Source organism: Hemicordylus capensis, chromosome 6 (genome assembly GCF_027244095.1).
Source record: "Hemicordylus capensis ecotype Gifberg chromosome 6, rHemCap1.1.pri, whole genome shotgun sequence".
Classification (NCBI taxonomy): domain Eukaryota; kingdom Metazoa; phylum Chordata; class Lepidosauria; order Squamata; family Cordylidae; genus Hemicordylus; species Hemicordylus capensis.
This window is the reverse complement of record NC_069662.1, coordinates 25,269,376-25,285,048: the sequence shown is the minus strand read 5'-3', so window position 1 is coordinate 25,285,048 and position 15,673 is coordinate 25,269,376. Positions and strand designations below refer to the sequence as shown.

Here is a 15,673-nt window from a genome sequence, read left to right as displayed (position 1 = left end):
GGGGAGGGGGCAAGAGAGTGGGGTGGGAGGGAGGGGAGGGGGCAAGAGAGTGGGGTGGGAGGGAGGGCAAGAGGGGCAAGAGTGTGGGGCAGAAGGGAGGGAGGGGGTGGGAGAGTGGGGCTGGAGGGAGGGGGGAGCAGCTAGTCCCAAAGAGTGCACAGATGCTCTGTGCGGGTTGCCTAGTAGATATATATAACACCTATGTGCCACAATAGAACATCATCCTAAATTATTTTTTAAAAAGGTTTTGTAAATTGTGGACAATGCAAGTCATTTAATGGTACTAGAGAAAGACATACTGTTCTGGTAGCTCCAGGTCTTAACACTCACATCAGTTTCTGAGGATGAATACAACTGAAGCAAGCCCGGGCAGGTGCGCGGCTGGGGGAGTCAGTCATGTGACTTGCCTCTGGGGGGCGGGCCAAGGCAGTGGGCATGGAAACAACTGTCTCCCCTGGCCCTTTTGTAGTTACGCCACTGACTTCAGTTGATATGACAGTAGCATCCATCTCAGAACTGTGGTGCACTCTATGGTAACCTCTAGGCTTGACTACTGCAATGCACTCTATGCAGGGCTTCCTTTGTGTGTGGTTCAGTTGGCCCAAAATACAGCTGTGAGTTTCATCCCCGGGGTTTCTCAGAGAAATCATATTATGTCTGTTTTAAAGCAATTGAATTAGCTGCTTATAGCTTAGGACTGGGATACCTGAGAGAGTGCCTTATTCTGCATGATCATTGAGAGAGGTCGGTCCCCATATGCTGGCAGCCTGTCTGATGGTGGCTCAGGAGGGGGCCTTCTCTGTAGTTGCTCCTGGGCTGTGGAATGCACTCCCTCTGGATATTTGTAGCTTAATATCTTTACCAGCCTTCAAAACAGCCATTAAGACACTTTCCCCCCACCTGGCTTGTAGTAATCTTTAAATGTTTTAAATTGTTTTATAGTGTTGTTTTAACTGTTTCTTTTATTTATTTTTCTTTATTATGTTTATTTTTGTGAACCAACTAGAACCTTTAGAGTCAGACAGTATATAAATTAATTAATTAAAATCTTTCTTTCTTTCTTTCTTTCTTTCTTTCTTTCTTTCTTTCTTTCTTTCTTTCTTTCTTTCTTTCTTTCTCCTTAGAAAAACATGTGTCCACTGGTGGACTTGCAATCAGCTCAGGCTTCAGCCCAGTTTGTGTCCATGTATCCCAGTAGCCTGGGGTTGCTGCTTGCTGGAATCTCTAATGCGTAGTGTGCAGTACAATTCAGGTTTCATCCTTGCCTTTTGACTGCAGTCCCGTTATTCTTGGTCAGTCCACTTACTTTTCTGTTCAGGATTCCAACCGCTGCAGCAATATCTGTCCTTGTCACTCTGGCTCTAAAAGGAAGCTTGCCAATTGCATTTCTGTGTTAGTTGGTAAAGGTGCACTATCTCCATCTTGCTTCTGGACATTTGAATCCATTGGTGTACTGACTTGATTGGCACCTGTAAGTTCTAGGCTTTCTATTTCCTTTTGTGGTTGAGAAGGTAGCGTCCATCCTTCTCTCTTTCTATTGGAATGCCAAGGTAGTATGAAATGCTTCCAAGTTCCTTTTCCTGGTTCAGGTCAGGGGCGGAGCCACCATTGGGCCAACGGGGACAAGGAACCCTGGCCATGCCCAATCAGGCATCGTGCCTCACAGCCCTGCACTCCCCACCCCTCATCTGACATCAGGGGTTGCAGGTTTAGCTCCTGAGTGGGGGCTGCACAGTAGCGCCAGCCTAAGTAGCTCCTGAGGGGCCGTGCAGCTAAACCTGCACCCAGTCAAGTTCAGATGCATTCTATTTAAATGTAACCTGCAGGGAAGAGCTGCCCCTGGCTGCGCCAGCCTTAGTTTAGCTCCCTGAAGAGGCTGTGCGACCCCTTTGGGAGTTAAACTCCAACTCCTGAACGGAGCCTCAAGGCTCCGTTCGCGGGCCAGACCACGCCCACCAGGTCTGACGTCAGATGTGGGGCACATGGCTAGCCCCACATCTGATGTCAGACACAGGGGGTGGGGTCAGCGGGGCCACTGCCGTGGCCGCACACAGGCCGCTGGTGGTCAGGCTCCAAGGGGGAGCAAGGAAGCTATCATAATTATTTGAAAGGAATTGGGCAAAGGGCTTATTTTTAAGTGATTTGGGAAGTTTATGTGTCTTTAAAGTTAGCAAATGAGAGTGGATTCATGGTTGGTCATTGAAAATCTCATATGCTACCAAAGAATCTACACTCAGAACACCTCAGAAACAACAAAACCCAGTACCCTCTGTGCACTAGACCACCACTCACTCTGGGCCACCCCAGCACCCCACAAGTGGCTTTAAGGTTTTTCTCCATAGGGAAGAATGGAGGTTTCAGCAGCACCATAACTGCACTTGGGGGGTGCTGGGGTGGCCCAGAGCGAGGGTGTCAACCACCCCCAGTGCCAGCCTTAGTTTAGCTCCTGAAGGGGCTGTGCGGCCCCTTTGGGAGCTAAACTCCAACTCCCAAAGAGAGCCCCAAGTCTCCATTCGGGAGCCAGACCATGCCCACTGTGTCTGCCGTCAGATGTGGGGGCGTGGCTAGCCCTGCATCTGATGTCGGATGCAGGGGGTGGGGTCAGCAGGGCTGCTGCCACGGCCACACACAGGCCACTGGTGGTAGGCTCCGCCAGTGGTTCATTTGCTCTACAATCTCATGACTGTCTTGTTTCTCTTCATAGCAAATGATCAGGTCATCAACAGAAGTCAAGATGTATGTCTTTCCCCCGCCTGACAAATCATCATTATAGGCAGGGGTCAGCTTGTTCTTGTATGATCCCCTCCTGGAGCAACAGTTGGTTCAGCTTTTCATTCCATGTTCTGGCAACTTGCTTTAGCCATAGATGCTCTTTCAAGTTTGCACACAAAGTCTCACTTCTCCAGGAACTTCAAAGCCTGGTGGTTGCTGCATTTAGATGTTTTCCTCAATTACTCAATTTGGGAGGCAGTTTTTACGTCCAAGCAGTCAACATACATCTTTCTGGCTGCTGCTATGCAGAGTAGTGTCCTAATGGAAGTGTATTGCAGGACTGGTGAAAATGTCTCATTGTTCTCTTCACCATCTATTTGGGAGGATCCTTTGGCTATTTGCCTTGCCTTGTAGCACTGTACATCCCCTTCTGCATCTTGTTTAAATTTGAAGACCCATTTGCACCCTACACTCATTCTTCTAGCAGGTTGTTCCACAACGGCCCATGTCTTGTTGTGCAGAGATTCAATTTCTTCTTCTGCAGCTTTCCTCCATTTCTCCGCTTTTGGGTTGGCATCTGTTCAAGGTCTCGCCATGTATAGCGTTCCTGTAACTCTTCACTTCTGCTCATGAGCAAGAGTCTTTTGTTCAGGCCTCTATGAGTGCCTCCGTTCTGGCTCAGACTGTGTACCCCGTTCTAAATCTGCCTCCAGTTCTGGAACAGATTCTTTGGGTTCACTGTCTGGCATGAAGTGTATGAAAGTCTGCTCACTTAGTTCCTCTCTCATCTGGATCCTTGGCTTAATTTCTGGCAGTGCACCTTTGTTTGGCCTATGTCTCACATCAAAGTACACAACACTGCAAATTCAATATCAAAGTTACATAAGAACAGTCCTGCTGGATCAGGCACAAGACCCATGTAGTCCAGCATCCAGTTTCACACGGTGGCCCACCAGATGCCTCTGGGGAGCCCACAGGCAAGAGGTATGTGCATGTTCCTTCTCCTGCTGTTGCTCCCCTGCAACTGGTATTGAGAGGCATCATGCCTTTGAGACTGGTGATGGCCCACAGCCACTAGACTAGTAGCCACTGTTAGACCTATCCACCACAAATCTGTCTAAGCCCCTTTTAAAGCCATCCAAGCTGGTGGCCACCACCGCATTGCATGGCAAGGAATTCCATAGATTAAATATGCACTGTGTGAAAAAGTACTTCCTCTTGTCAGTCCTAAATTTCTCAGCCTTCAGTTTCATGGGGTGACCCCTGGTTCTCGTCTTGTGAGAGAATGAGAAAAAAATTCTCTCTGAATTTCTCAAAACTTCAAAATTTCTAATGTTGAAAAACTTTCATCATGAAGGATTCCGTACAGGGTACTCCTTTCTTACTTCTGTAATTCAGCTTGTTTCTCTTTGCTTTTGGTAAGTATACAGTTACTTAACATCCAAATACTTCAAAATCATTTTTCCTAGGCTTGTACCCAAACCATAGTTAAAATGGCATGTTTTCTACAGCTTTAGTTGGCAATCTGTTCTGCAAATAGTCATCACTGCTTCTCCCCAGAACGTATTTGTCAAACCTGCATCTTGCAGCATGCATCTGGCCATTTCCAGTAAAGAGCTATTTCCCCTCTCTACCACAGCATTCATTTTTGGGGTGTGTGTGTGTGTGTGTGTGTGTACGTATTCTCATATGAAATTCCATATTCCTTTAGGAATGTTTTCGTGCCATTTGATATGTACACACCTCCATTGTCTGACCTTAGTTTCTGAGGCTTTCTTTCAAATTTATTACTGGCCAGTGCAACATACTCTTTAAATTTCTCAAACACTTGTCTTTTCTCTGTCAGAGTATAAACATAAGCAAATCTTATAAAATCATCAATAAACACGAGTATGTAGCAATTGCCACCTGTGCTCTGTTGCAACAGATCACAGACATCACTATCAATCAACTCTAGGAAGTGCTGTGATTCCTTCTCTTCCCACTTTTGGAAGGTAGGCTTCACAGCTTTAGCACGAATGGAACAGTCATGTCTGAATGCAGCCTTTCTGCATAGCTGTACTTTAGCTGTCACTCTGAGGAATTTCCTGGGTACACTCTATCAAATGAGGGGCCACAGAGATAAACAAGAAAGAGGAGATCCTTACTGATTATCTCTATCCCCAGTGCCCCTAGTGGTCATTAGAGTTATTGGTGCCGAAAGCCAATACAGGAGCCACTAGAAAGCAGGAAAAATTCAGCAGTAAGAGAAACTCCATGTGCACGGAGAGGAGCGATGAGAAGTAAAAAAAATCGAAGTGGTTTATTCTGATTCTCTCCGTCTCTCTCTCTCCCTCTCCTGCCCCTCATCATCTCCTCCATATGTCCGTATTTTAGATTGTGAGTGCTTTGGGGATAGGGATCCGTCTTCTTTATATATTATTTCTCTCTGTAAACCACTTTGGAAAACTTGGTTGAAAGTTACTACATGTTTGTACTTGTATATCTCATTACTTTCCTATCTGTCTATCTTTCTCTCCTCCGACTCTCTCTCCTCTCTTTCCTTCACTTCTCTTTTGTGTTTCTCACCAGCAAAATCCAGCAATAACTTGCTGATACTCAGGTCATGTTATGCAAGATACTCAGAACGGTGGTTGGGAAACCCGAAGTTGGTGTGGGATAGCTGTACTCATTTAATACAAGTATCATTCTTTGTGTAATTCCCTAAAATATATATGGACTGAAGAAGACGTTTCTCAACAGGAGATACCTCACAGGTTGCACACCCTATCATGCAAGCAAACATTATTGTACTGGAACAATGCTGATGCACCAATGGAAGAGGTTTACAATAGCACAGTGTTAGACTTGCTTCAATCCAAAGTATGAATCTTTCAGCTCTTGAGCTGAAACCCTAAATAAATTGTCTATACTTGATAGTGAAATCAATTCTCCTGAGGTCCATTCTCCTCAGGTCTGGAAGAGAAAAACCTGGGTAAGTGGAATGGCTTTCTGTCCATGTGAAAAGACATGGAAAGACATCATATTCCACTAGGAATGTGTACTCTGCACAGAGAGGTCACTGGGGACGCACTGGAGAGCCATCAAGGGTAGCCTGTGTGCTTACCAGCCAATTGCCTCTACTGCAGCCACCACTGCCCACCTGCCATTGGCCTCTGTGGCCTCCACTCACCACAGCCATTGTGGCTGGTTTCCTTCCCTTTTCCACCCACAAAGTGGTATAAAGATATTACCTCCCAGCACCTGTTATCCCTGGAATGGGCTTGTGCCAGGGCAGTGATGTCATTATACCACATCATGATTGGAAAAGGGAAGGAAGCTGACCATGATGGTGAGAGTAAGAGAGGCATGTAAAGGCCAGTAGCAGTGATAGTGGTGGTTGAGTAGGGTGGCAGGGGGTTGCAGTGGCAGTGGTGGTGGTGGCAGCTCACTCAAAAAATTTAGATGGAGGCTGCCACCAGTGTCGCCATGCCACTGCATCCTATTAAGAACACTGGCTGACATCCTGATTAATCACACAGTGGAAGCCCTTTTGAAATTAAGTCGTCCTTTAGAGCAACTCCAGGATAGTATGACTGAATAACTCAGTTCAAATGGCAGCCACTTCACTTAAGATATTTCCTGATCAGCAGCTTTCTCTAGAGTTCATGTTTACTAAAACTTCCTATCATATTTCACTGAAGAAAAATAACTACAACACATACATGATTCAAATCACAGGTTCTTCTAGATAGCAGACAGTCTATTAGAGAGCACAAAACAGTAACCTTCTTACCCTTCTCATGTGAAATCTTCCCTTCTGGACACAGGATGCAATCATAACAGCAAAACGGCTCCCCCTCATTCACTTTCTTCCTGGAACCAGGATAGCAACTCTCACTGCATACAGAAAGAGGCTGTACCTAAGTAAAAAAAATGATCTTCTTAGAGGGGAAATGACCTAGGACTTGATAAGAATTTGGTTCTCTTTCATATGTTTATGGAAGCAGTGCAGGAACCACTGTCTCATGGCTTCTTTCCTTACGGCAATACTAACATAGCACGATGAACCAAATTGTGCTACTGGAAGAAGGTTGTGTAATTAGATGCCCTAATATTGGGGATTTTCAGAATTGTGCTTTGGGCAAAACCTCCCTGCAAAACATGTGGCGTTTGCCATAAATAGTTGTGGTGCTAGTTGCTACAACCAACACTATTATGTAATCAAAGCACCAGAGGTAGTGAAACTAGCCAGTGCAACGTCCTTGAATTATCATGATGCCAAAGTGCAATATCAGCATTAGTCATGTTTTTGGCCAGAATTTTATAGGGCTATATACTACACTCTATACTGAAGTAGCTCTTCACATCACCATGATACTCTGTGCTCCCACCAAAGTGGATGATCCCCCAAACTGCTGGCAATTGGATCCCACCTGTTCAAACCAGCTGTGCCATGTGATGGCATCTTCATTGATGGTGAGTGCTTGGCTTGAAGTAGCTTGATGATCCACCCACCCAATTTTCTCTCTGTGAATGGATTGGTTTGTGGATATGATCCAGTTGATAACATCAAATCCAGCTGATAACACCCCATTCTGGTCAAAAGTAATCTTGTCCCCTGCAGTATTGTTAAAGGAGACACCTCTCAGGAATGGATGGAGCTAGAAGCAAATGAAAAGAATTAATTCTTAAATGTAGAATAGTAGAATTTCAGTGTTGGGAGGGACCTTTGATGTCTTCTGATCCAATACCTTGCACACTTAAGATATATATTAGGCATCCATGGAAAATGGCCTTTGGGCCTCTTTTCTATGACCTTCTGGCCTCTATTCTATTTCTGGCCTCTCAACCTCTTGAGGATTAGAGGTAGAGAGTCCAATCTATTGCAGGGTAGACTGTTCCATTGGCAACATGAGTGTATCTATCTTTAGGTGAATGTTTACAAAGGACAAAAGCTGTCAAAAGAAGGGGGGCTAGTCAACTTCCTACCTACCTCTCTGCCCACCTCCCATTCAGTTGTTTGCCACTGCCCCAGACTGTGTGCCCCACTGTAGTCAGTCCACCTGTCTGCCAGCCATCATACCCCTCTCCCTCCCCCAGCCTCCAGAACCAGTAAAGAGCTGGCATGCATGGGGCCTTGGGAGCTGTATGCCCAACCGGCAGTGACATCATTAGTCCTCTTTAATGGAAGGGAGCTTGGGTGTCAGATGGTTCCCTTGGGCCCACGTCCATCTAACCTTACCAACACTGGGGGGTGGGGAAAGAAGAGGGACATGAGGTCTGGCTGGCAGGTGGACTGGCGGTGGTGCAGCACAGGCTGGGGAACAGCAGGTAATTGGGCTGGGTGGAATAGGAGAGGGAATCAGGTTGTAGTATCCTTGATTTCATGCATCTCAGGTCACAGGTGAAACATGCAAGAGTGCTGGAAGCGGGACACAAGCAGATGTTGGCAGTGGTGGCAGGAGCCATCAAGAACATACAATTTTAAGGGGTGGCAGGAGCTCTGCAAGAACACACAATATTCATTTATGGAATTTGGGTTCCTTCAGACGTTCTACACCAATGGAGGAGTGAAAGGAAAAGCTGCTGCACTTTCTGAATTTTACTATAGTGGATTTGAACTTCTGGACACTTACTATAGTACATGGTATTGTGAAGAAGAACTGTGCCTTGTGCATATGGATAAAACAGAGAAAGGGGGTGGATAGAGGGGAAAAACCCATAGAAGAAAAGAAGAGAAGGGAACGGTTATGAAACTATGCAACTGCCAGGGTGCTCACAGACTCCTCTTACCAGGCAGCCACATCCAGAACCAGGAATTAACTCTACAGAATGTGCCTAGAATTGCCCATGCCAACTTTGGCTTCAAATATTTTCAGCAGTAAGAATCCATGAAATTTCACCATTAGATGATTGTCCTATTGTTATGGGAACTTCAGAAGCTAACAGCTTGAAAAATAATTGATCAGATTTTTTTTTCCAAGCAAAGAAAAGGTATTAGTCTAGTATGGACTAGGAATGTCACTGAGCCTGTTCGCTGCCTCCTGTGGTATGTGGTGAACGGGCTCAGGCACCAGCATTCCAACTGGGTCAATGGGGCAGGGAAGGGTTCCCTTAAAGAGCAGGGAAGGAGCCTCTTACCTGTTGGTCCCCGCCCCACTTATCCATTTGCAGTGCCAACTCTCCAAATGGCTGCCCTTGTCAGCAGTATTTCCCCCTGCAACCTCCACACAGCGCTGGCATGCACATGGCCGGTGTGTATGCACTTCAACCATTTGTGTGGTCAGCATGGTGACCAGGTGCATGCTTACAGTTTGTGGAGGCTGGAGGGAATTGCACCACTTCCCCCACACTCCCACAAGACTGTATAGGGACTGGTTGCCAGCAGCGGGAAAACAACGTGGCCTGGACAAGCAGGTAAGAGCTCCTTAGCTGCTTTAAGAGAACCGGTCCCTGCCCCGTCAGGGGGTACACAAACAGCTCGGGCACATCCCTAGAGTTGACCTGAATTATTGGATAAAATTAAAAGGGATATAATGTAAAGAACAAGAACTATATTTGTTTCAGAAAAAGGTCACCAGCACTCAAACCCAAACTTCTTATAACACTGTCTTCTTTGCACCAGTGCAAATGGATGTGCTTGTGCCTCCTGTGGTGCACCTCTGGCTGTGAAACCACTTTTTCAATCCATATACATTTCCGGGATTGATGCAAAGTTATCTGCTAGCCTTGTTGTGCACGTACACAGCTTGTATAGAGACTGAGCAGTGTTGAGCATAAGTTCAGCTATGTTTGGGTGCATCTTTGCTCATTGCATTAATCTGGATGTCAGCCACCGTTTGGAGCCAGGAAGCAAGAAGAAGAGCAGCTTTGACAAGGATTTACGGGCTTCTGGTGCACTGAACAACAAACATGTGGTAAGAATTGTTTTGTTATTGTTTGATGGTGTTTTACAGTCTCTGTTTTTAATGGTTAATTTGATTTTAAATGTTTTGTTTTAATGTAAACCACTCTGAGCCATTTTGGAAGGGCAGTATAGAAACTGAATGAATGGATGGGTAAATAAATAAATAAATAAATACATACATACATACATACATACATACATACATACATACATACGTTGTGGGGGGAAACAATTCCAGACTGGTCCTGAACCAATAACCAACTCCAAGCTGAAGTGGGACAATTGAGAAAGGTCCTGCCAGAATAGGCAGATAGAATTAGGTGTGCATACATGTGCATATAATTTCTAAAATAAATTCCACATGGGTTAAGATCTGAATGAGGACAATGTGAAGTTTAGTCCCTTACCTGCCACCACTGTTGAGTCTGGAGCTTCAGTTCCTCTCTGCTCACCACTGTTCTGCGTTGGAGCATAGATGAAGTCATGGTATGCAGTGCATGGGCTAAAGTATAGGCAGCATTGTAGATACTGTAGCTATGGCCAGTCATGCCCATTTCAAAAACAGGCCCAGGAAGGATCTGCAGCTTCTCCTTACCTGTGCAAATATCCCCATCCACTTTCTCCAGGGCTGGATTTGGGAATACACAATTGAATGCCTGTTCCCAGAAGTCCCTGAGAAAACCATCTCCTTGTGTGCTGGATGGGTTTCTGCTCTCAACAAACTGGCGAAATCCTGGTAGATCACTGGAGTGAATTGCGAACGACAGAGCCCCATTGAATGTTTCTATATCCCAATCCCTTTGATAGGTATATGATATGAGGTCTATCTGGGCTGTCATGATCCACACTTTACCTTTGGGTTTTTCTGTCACATGTTCTTGTTCTGATAGATATGGGAGCCATTTCCAGTATATCATGGAAAAAGAGTCTCCATAGGCAACCAAAACATTTGCCTTGCTGTCCATAATTAGATCATGTACTTTTGCTCCATATTCCATTATGCCCAGATATTCTGTGATAAATGTTAGTCTGGGTATTCTCTCTATGAATGCAAAACAGACACCATTCTGGTTAAACACTGGAAGCACATTCAGCACAAATCTTTCTCCGTTTTCATCATCCATGGTCAGAACTCCAACCCATGTCCATCTGAAGTATAGAAGCAAAGAAAGAATCCCAGCATACTGAAGGGGTTCATTGGGGACCATCTGGTAGAAGGAAAGACCTGGAGCTCTATCATTCATCATTGGAGCAGGGCCATAGGTGAGCTAAAAAGAGATGAGAAGAGGGGAGAGAAAATACTAACAACATATATAGAACAATGTCAAATGTTCAAAACACCACATACATTATTCCAGAAAACCTCTGCTAATAACCCTCTCTTTTGTTCTTCAAATGCCCTGACTAGTGGGTTGGGAATGAAAGAAAAGCAGCTTCCTAGATAGGGGTGTGCAATTCGGATTTTTGGTGTTTCGATTCGGATCCGAACTGAAACACCCCTGTTCTGTTTTGTATCCGAATATGGCCTGTCCGAATCACCCCGATTCAATTCGGATCCGAATTAATCTGAATCTGAATTGATTTGGATTAAAAATGGGTCCTGGGGCCAAAAGAGTGGGGTGGGGTGGTAGTGCCCAATGGGTGGAGGCTACCACCAAAATTTCATGGGGATTGGGCAAAGGGCTGATTTTTGGTGAATTTTTGAAGTTTTAGTGTCTTTGGGGCAGATTGGGGGCATAACGTGGGATCTGGGCCAAAATAGTGGGGTGGGGTGGTAGTGCCTAACAGGTGGAGGCTACCACCCCAATTGCAGAGTGATTGGGCAAAGGGCTGATTTTTGGTGAATTGTTGAAGTTTACGCGTCTTTAAGGTTTTCCCCCATTAGGTATAATGGAGGGTGTATTGCTTCACGTCAGGGGGGAAGGGGTGGCCTAGAGCAGTGTGGGGTTGGTGTTAGTGCCATGTAGGGGCAAGGAAGCTACCTGAATTTTGGGTAGAATTTGAATTTCTGATTTGGGCAGAGGGCTGATTTTTGGTGAATTGTTGAACTTTACACGTCTTTAAGGGTTTTCCTCATAAGGTATAATGGAGCTTTAAGCAGCCCCATAAGTGCTCTTGGGGGGTGCTGGGGTGGCCCAGATCGAGTGGTGGTGTAGTGCACACAGGGTGCCAACCACCCCCATGCGATTCTAACCCATGGGGGTACAGGGTTCTGTTGTTTCTGAGGTATTCTGAGTGTGGATTCTATGATAGCAAATGAGATTTTCAATGAGACACCATGAATCCACTCTCATTTGCTATCAGAGAATCCACACTCAGAATACTTCAGAAACAACAGAACCCTGTACCCCATGGGTTAGAAACGTTTCGCACATCCCTATTCCTAGAGGCTCCCAAGACTATTGGTTTATGGCCATTAGGAGAACTGCACTGAGAAATATTTTTGCCTTAACTCCCTCTTAAAACCCTACACAATCCTAGTAGTCAATAAGAAAATATCAAAGTAAAGCATTGGTTAAGTCTAAAATATAATGCTAACAAAAGTAAGGACTATTTAGGAAATTAATTGAACATTTTAAACACAAATAAGGCTATATTTATTCTGTTGAGCAGCACTTGTTACTAAGGAAGTGGCAGGGATTCGATGTAGGGGTGTGCCCAAAATCTACTTGCCTGCTTCAGTTTGAGTCCAAACCTGACTCAAACCAAACTGTGAATGTTTCATTTTGAGCCCCTGGCTTGGTTCAAACATGGGCCGGATCAGGGGTTCCAATTTTTTACAAAATTAAACACTCACTGAGTCATCTGGCCACATCAAGGGATGCTGCTGAGGCCATGGGAGATCTCTGCCACTGCCCTCTAAAAAACATTTGAACACTTGAACTGGCCCAGAGCTGGCCTGGGTGGTTCTGCTCAACTTCAAGGTGAACCGGGCCCTCTCCGGCTCGAGGGCAAGCCCTCGAAACAAACCAGTTTGATGGTGAACCAGCTCAACCTTGAGCTCGTTCACACATCCCTAATTAGCTGAATTAGTCATATTCCCTATCTCGATTTAGGCCCCCAAAACCTCTAGTTCCTTTGAGAGTGCAGGACATGTTACCTACTGTAAAAGGTACAATCTCCCTTTAAATGCTAGAGGCATCTCTGCTGCTCTTGACCCAGCCTGGCCTTGGGCAGTTCCTGCCTTGAGGGCTACACATGTTTTTGGCACCACCATTTGAACTCTTCCTTCTCTAGGCTCTCTAGTTTTTAAGTGCTTTTTTATGCAGATGGCCATAAAGTAGCTAGAGCCCCAGTCATGCTGAAGCTGTTCCTCTTCTACTCTGGTAGCTTATGAAGCTGTTTCTCCATATGAGCAGTTTAAAAACTGGAGGAAATTTAGATTGCATTTGAAATAATGAATTCAATCATCATGTAATTATGCTTGTGATACTGCAGAGATTCTCTCCTTTGTCATTTCCATTATGACTCGTAGGCCCGGTTCAAATCCATCGGGAAACCACACGCCTCTTCACCTCGGGTTCGCAAACCTGAATGTACAAACTGGGAGAATGACAGTTAAATTTTAAAATTGACCCACCGCTTCCCTCCCCAAACTGTGTTTGTCACGTTTGGTTCTCTTCAAGTTTCATTGTTCCAGCCTCCAGTTTGCCTGTGCCAGCATTACATATGGACCCTTGCACACAATTTCACCACTCTGAAACAGGAGTTAAGGGAGGAAGCTCTTCTCTCACGCTGGCTCCTATTGGCTGTCTAGCCTGTCTAGGAGGGAACACCTGCACAGCCAGCTCCACCACCTCTCTGCAGTCTTGCTCACTGCAGAGAGATTGCTTTCTCAAATGTACCAACACGGACAGGACAGCAGGGGGAGGATGGGTGCAGAAACATGGGTTCATTGGACCGGCAGGTTCATGTTAACTCTGAACTGAGCCATACAGATGTAACCATAAGTTAGCTTTTTTATCGTTTACAAATGAATGCTAGAAGACTCTTCTTAGCCTTTAAATGTCATTCACTAGTCACACAAACACACACACAAAACCAAACAGGTCCAACAGATTATTTTGAGTGCACCCATTACTGTCCCCAAACCACAAAATGAAACCTGAAAGAATACAAAAAGTGTGAATCATGTTTTCATTCCTACATTGTATGCAACACAGATATACATGTCCTACCTGTGGAATCTTATAGATATCCAAGAGGTTTGCCACGTGAAGGGAGATGTCAGAATCCAGGCCTCCAATGACTGCTATTAGATTATTCAGGAGGTCACATTTGTAATTGGGAACAAACCTCTCCACTGTAGATAAAAGTATCATTGTGGCATGATAAGTCAGCTTTGCTTCAAAATAGCTATCATAGATGTGGAAGCCCAAAGTGATATTGGGTAGGAGCTGAAGGTTTTCATTGATCTCTTTTACTGCAAAAGCCAAAGCCAGGATGTGCTGGTAATTTTTAGTTACGATGCTAGAATGAGAGTTGCATTCTTTTACAAAAGAATATTCAACTACTATTGGCAGACTTTATAAGGAACATTATGCAAAGTAGTCTTAATGAAGTTAATTTCAATGGGACTGCTTTGAGCAGATTTCCATATCATGTCAGCCATTGACATTATTATCCTTCTATCCTATATCCTTTTTATTGCTTATTACAGTATTTATATAGCTCCTATTCAATTACCTCCTTTGAGGTAATTCATCATAAGGTAATTTTAACAAAGAAAACCAAGCAATATCATTGTTTTTCTTCCCATTGCTTCTCGGTAATTTACCCATAGATATGAGCAATCCTTGGCAAATCAGGTGGCCATGCTGAACTAACACACACACAACCCTAATATGTGTTGCAGGGAGATCAGTCTGTCAGAGGTGGCACTTGGATTCCGGGTTCATGGCAGTCACCACGACTGGGAAAGGTTTTGCTGGGGTACCATTCCCTGGTGCTTTCACAGATCCAGCAACTGGACTGGACAGCAGCCCTCCACATGTGTGTCTCCATAGCTAGGGACTCTCATGCAATGAATAGGAATTTCTCCCCATTCAAAAATATAGAACAGTGTATGACCTAATGACTCTGTGTGACCTCCAAGTTTATCATTCATACACACACACACACACACACACACACACACACACACACACACCTATGTACCCCACTGGCTTGGGGCTGCTGGGGGGAGTTGTGGCATACGGTGTCTTGCCCACATAGTGCCCCAGAACTCCCTATGGGGGGCAGTTGGGGCATCCTCAAATCCCCATTATTCCCTATGCGAAAAATGCAAAAAATGTAAAAATCCTAAACAAACAACATTTAAAATTACAGGAGTGTCTGGTTACTTTGGGGTTTAGTGGGTGGCAGGCATCCCTGGGTGCTCTGCATAGTGAATAATGGGCAAGTTCAAGTCCCCATTATTCCCTATGGGGAAAATGTTAAAAAAAAGTTAAAATCTTCAAAAAGAACATCATTACAAATCTCAGGAGTGTCTGATTACGTTGGGAGTCAGTGGGTGGTAGGCACTCTTGGGTGCCTACCACCAACCCTAGAATTGTGTCCCTAGGTGCTCTGTATAGGGAATAATGGGGTAGTTAATGTCACCATTATATCCTTAGGGGAAAGCACAAAGAAAGAAAAGAACAGAAAAATCTTTTTAAAAACCATTAGAGATTGCAGGAGTTTCTGATTGCATTGTGGTTTGGCAGGTAGTTGGCATCCATGGGTGCCTATAACCCCAACCCACTTTTAGAGACTTGAACCTTTGAACCAGTTCAAATAGAACCAGGCTCTGTTTGGTTTGAACTCGGACCAGCATTGCCAATTCAATGCACTGTTTGGTTTGAGTTTGAACCTTTGAACTGAACCAGTTTGAATTTGAACCACTTCAAATTAGAACCTGTTTACACATCCCTACCCTCCAGGCCACATGCTAGGCACTCTCCACAGCTGTGACTCCACAGCTAGGCACTCTCATGAAAGTGGTCCTTGGGGAAAGGGAATAAATATTTATTCCACGTCTTATCATCCCTTTGTCCCATTGGATGGTTCTGCTCATGAAGTATGGCCGTTGCT

General features: G+C 44.9%; 1 protein-coding gene across 1 annotated transcript in view; it reads right to left on the bottom strand.

The window, feature by feature from the left end:
- LOC128330590 (vomeronasal type-2 receptor 26-like) overlaps window positions 1-10,734 on the bottom strand; it is a 44,550-nt gene extending 33,816 nt beyond the window's left edge. The window contains exons 1-3 of the mRNA XM_053263684.1: window positions 10,009-10,734; window positions 7,128-7,355; window positions 6,488-6,614 (exon numbers count right to left, since the gene is read on the bottom strand). Of these exons, the coding sequence (XP_053119659.1) occupies window positions 6,488-6,614; window positions 7,128-7,355; window positions 10,009-10,725 (1,072 nt within the window). The 5' untranslated portion in view covers window positions 10,726-10,734. The remainder of the gene's footprint in view (window positions 1-6,487; window positions 6,615-7,127; window positions 7,356-10,008) is intronic.
- Window positions 10,735-15,673: the final 4,939 nt, after the last annotated feature.